Source organism: Dendronephthya gigantea, unplaced genomic scaffold (genome assembly GCF_004324835.1).
Source record: "Dendronephthya gigantea isolate DGI-Jeju-01 unplaced genomic scaffold, DenGig_1.0 000579F, whole genome shotgun sequence".
Taxonomy (NCBI): domain Eukaryota; kingdom Metazoa; phylum Cnidaria; class Anthozoa; order Malacalcyonacea; family Nephtheidae; genus Dendronephthya; species Dendronephthya gigantea.
In genome coordinates, this window is record NW_021163589.1 from 17,953 (window position 1) to 22,214 (window position 4,262).

Consider the following 4,262-nt stretch of genomic DNA (forward strand, 5'->3'; position numbering starts at 1 on the left):
CGTCTGATGATGAAAGTTCCGAGGACGAATAAACTTTCTCTTTATTTATAGCTGCTTGGAAGTTCTCGAATTCACTCCTATTTTGTATAGTTAAAGTTGCGATTGAATATACCGAGTCGTTGATGCTATAATTAGGGCTAATTTCGTGATATTTTAACGCGACAAATAAAACAACCCGCTATATTACATATGCATCGTCGAATCCATCTTTTAATCAATTTGATACCACAATCTGCATGGTTAAATGTTCAATGGTCATGGTTAATTCGTCATTATTTTCGTTATGTCTAATTAGCTTTTGACCCTTGTTCAATTTGTTCCGTAAATTACAGTGGCAAAAGCATTTGCATTTGCCCATTGTTCAATTCGTCAGCTTTCCTTCCTAACGTAATGAACGGTGAAATGAATCTTTCATCCACACCACGGAGATTCTCCATTAAAATATCGTTGATTATCAGATAATGAACAAATTTTATAACATCACAATCATTCTTAAATGCGTTTTCCCCAATGCGATAAGCTGGAATAAGGTGAAAGCCTTTGCTTTCAACTTCACGTTTGGACTTCGATCCCTTGAAGGTTAGAGCGAGCTGTTTCACACTGATTTTGGCATTTACAGATTGCATTTCTTTTACACATTGGCATATATTGATAGCTTCCTTTGTTAGATTTCGTTGTGTTGGGGGCATTTTCAAACAATTATCACAGTTTTTATCACAGACAACTTTAGATTTATCATCAAAATAATCCATTATGATTTTTCGTCTACATAAAGATGACATACCATAAGAAACAACTTGATTCAATCCATTTATCTGGGACTCCACTTGTTCCTCAACGCTTGACTTGAGAATTAATTGTAGCAGTTTATTTCTATCTTCGAATCGAAACATCAAAACACAATCTGCCCTCTCTCCATCTCGCCCAGCCCTTCCTGCTTCTTGATAATAACATTCTAATGTTTTGGGTATGGTAAGGTGAACAACAAAACGAACGTTCGGTTTATCTACACCCATCCCAAATGCGCTCGTAGCGCACATAATGTTTGCTGCTCCTGATAGCCAAGTTCTAGCATTTTCTGTTTTTTCAAAGAAGTCAAGTTGACCATGGTAATAGACTGTTGCTAAACCTTTTGATTTAAATAAATAGGCTAACTCAATTGTGTCCTTTGTGCTTGAGCAAAAAACAATTCCACATGTTTGTTTGAAATTATCAATAATGTAATTCACAACATCCTCCTTAGCATGAGGTCCACTTTTTGGAACAACCTTGAAAAATAGGTTTTTCCTGTCACAGCTGGATCGAAGAATTACAGGTTCAAGTAAACCCAATTTTGTCACAATTCTTTTTTCTGTTTGGCTAGTTGCTGTCCCTGTAAATGCAACAATTGGTTTATTGAACTCCTTAAGTGTTAACAGCTGGCCATATGAGCGTCTAAAATTCTGTCCCCAGATGTCAGCACAATGTGCTTCATCGATAACAAATCTGAGCAATGTTCCATTTTCAGCCATAGTTTTAAATGTTGCTATAGCAGGTGGAGACAATGCATACTCAGGAGTAAGATAAAAAAACTTGTAATGCGTTGATTTACAGGTCAGTTCATGGAATACAACTTCTCTTAAATATGGTGCCATACTAGAATTAACATAACACACACTAATTCCAATCCTTTTTAACTTTGAAATTCGATCATTCATCAAAGCCATCAAAGGAGTTATGATCACAGATACACCATTTACTGCTAAACCAGGAACCCAGTAGCAGATTGACTTTCCCCCACCTGTAGGAATTACTACCAATGCATCTTTATTTCCTGAAATAACCTTCACAACATCTCGTTGAATTCCCCGGAAATTTTCATGACCAAAAACATTTTGTAAGATATCAAAGTGAGTGTCACTACTTTGCTGATTGGGAGCTCTTTCTTCTGATCCATTGCCTTGTGGAATAATTGTTTCAGGGATCCACTCATTGACAATAGGTCTAGGTTCCTAATAGATGCATCTTAATTAGCAATTTTCAGTAATGGCATGCTAGCTACATGATATAGGCACTTCTTTAAGTCTATATAATTTAGTTTGGAGACATAGTGTAGTTGTGATTATAGATTTAATATCATGTAAGAAAGTTTTAATCAATAAAATTAGAGACAGTATGTTGCAAATCACAACCGTTAAAGCTATTCCAGCTAATGTGGTGATGCAAAGTGAGTCACAATTATGCCCTTACATGGTTTACACTCAAATGTTCCCCTAAAAAATAGGACTGGTATCTCCACTGATTGGCTACAATATAACTTCAACAAAATGCTAAAAAACTTACCCTTTTAACATAAAATGCTTCCATTTGAAAATCTACACCATGGTTATTATCTTTCCTTATGTACCAACAATGGAATTTTACTTGCAACTCCTCACTTGTTGCCAACACGTCGCATGGTTCGTCACCCTTGCAATATGACTTTAATATTCCACCATGATATAGTAAAATACACATGAATTGAACAGCTTCTTGTTCATCGTCTGCAAGGCACTTCAGAGTACGCCCTGAATATGAAACAGTAACTTCTCTATGATTTTTATCCTGTAATTTGAGAAATATACATGCCTTAGTTGATATAGTTACAAAATATATGAAATCCCTTTAGAATTTTCATTTGTTGGTAGTCAATTATTTATAGGAAAAAAGAGATATTTCAAGTTTTTTTCAGGTGGCTTACTTAGTCAGAGTTATATCTGCTATCCATATAGGCTAATTACAGACAGTGGTTAACTAGAGCATTAATTTGGGGGGTGGAATTTTTCTGCCCTTTTCTGATTGAAAAACGTAATGCGTAAAGACAGAACAGAATATATGAATATAATATACAATTAAGTATACAATTTGTTTATAAAGAAGTTTAATTAATGGTAATTACAAATGTAATGCAAAAAATCATAAAATAAATGGTATTTCGAAGTAGATGGTATTTCGTCTTTATATTACAGAATTCGCCTTTACTGTTAATTTACCTTTATAACCTTTCGCCGATCAAATATTTGGTTGATGCAATCGCTTGTTTCTTGTTCATAATACAATCTGCTGAGACGAAGAGATTCAACTCTGTCTGTTGTTGTAAATTCTTGCTTGTGTTTTACGCGAAAGTGATGGCAAATACCATTTTCGTCAAAAAATTTTTGATTCGCATAGCATTCGTTGTGAGGACATAGCACTTTCCCCAAACAAATGGATTTATGCACAGGTCGGTTTATGGTAATTAGAGACTTCAGTACATCTTCCGCCATGTTTTATTCATTTTCTGCCAGGCGCTTCCTTTTCCCAACCTCCCCAATATCCCTTTCGCGCCCAGTTTGTATATCTCCCCCCCGTTTTCCGCGTTTTTAACTGAACTCTATATGATACTGTAATATGATTACTTATTACATTTTAATATATAGTTTGAAGCGCCTGGGTACGAGGCTGCACGGCGGCGAAAACAACAACAACAACAACAACGGGCACGGCGACGAAAACAACAACAACAACAACAACGGGCACGGCGACGAAAACAACAACAACAACGGGCACGGGCGGCGAAAACAACAACAACAACAACAACAACGGGCACGGCGCGACGAAAACAACAACAACGGGTACGACAGCGAAGACAACTACGACTACGGCAATGAAAACACCACGGGTGAGCGAAGTGGAAACGAGACACCTACTTTCAATCCATACGAGGACAATAGACAATATTTTGAAGACTTTGATTTCGAAGTCAAACTCCTTGATTGGGAGTGTTTCGTAGATGATAGCAATTTTAAGGATTTAGAGGACGACCTAAGAGACATTGAACTTATGGATTTTAATATATAAGTTTAGTATATAGTTATAGTTTGTTATATTGTTTTTACGGTTTAATAAATATTTATATTTTAAAATTGTTTGTTTATATATTTTTTAGTAGCGGGGGTTTCCCTTTTGAATTCGATATTCCGGTAATGGGGATTTCCCTTTTCATTACGTTATGTTTAATATTTTTCTAATTGGGGATTTTCCTTTTTTATTACGTAAATCAATGTAAAGCTCCACCAGCTCGTTCAAGAGGAGCTTGGAGAACATTATACTCTGGTTTTGTGCCCTTCACACAAAGTGGAACTTGGCATTGGAGATGCATTTAAGATGTCAGAATTAAATACCCATTGCCAAGAAGATGTTACGAATGTCTACTACCTCTTCAAAAAAGCCACATTGCGATGGCGTCTATTCAAGCAACACGC

The 4,262-nt window shown here is 36.0% G+C and overlaps 1 protein-coding gene across 1 annotated transcript; it reads right to left on the reverse strand.

The window, feature by feature from the left end:
* Positions 1–326: 326 nt before the first annotated feature.
* LOC114543889 (probable ATP-dependent DNA helicase RecQ) lies at positions 327–3,284 on the reverse strand. The gene is made up of 3 exons (XM_028562702.1): positions 3,012–3,284; positions 2,323–2,583; positions 327–1,991 (listed from the first exon to the last, which is right to left on the reverse strand). The coding sequence occupies exons 1-3, from the start codon at positions 3,282–3,284 to the stop codon at positions 327–329; spliced, it is 2,199 nt and encodes a 732-aa protein (XP_028418503.1).
* Between the last annotated feature and the right edge of the window lie 978 nt (positions 3,285–4,262).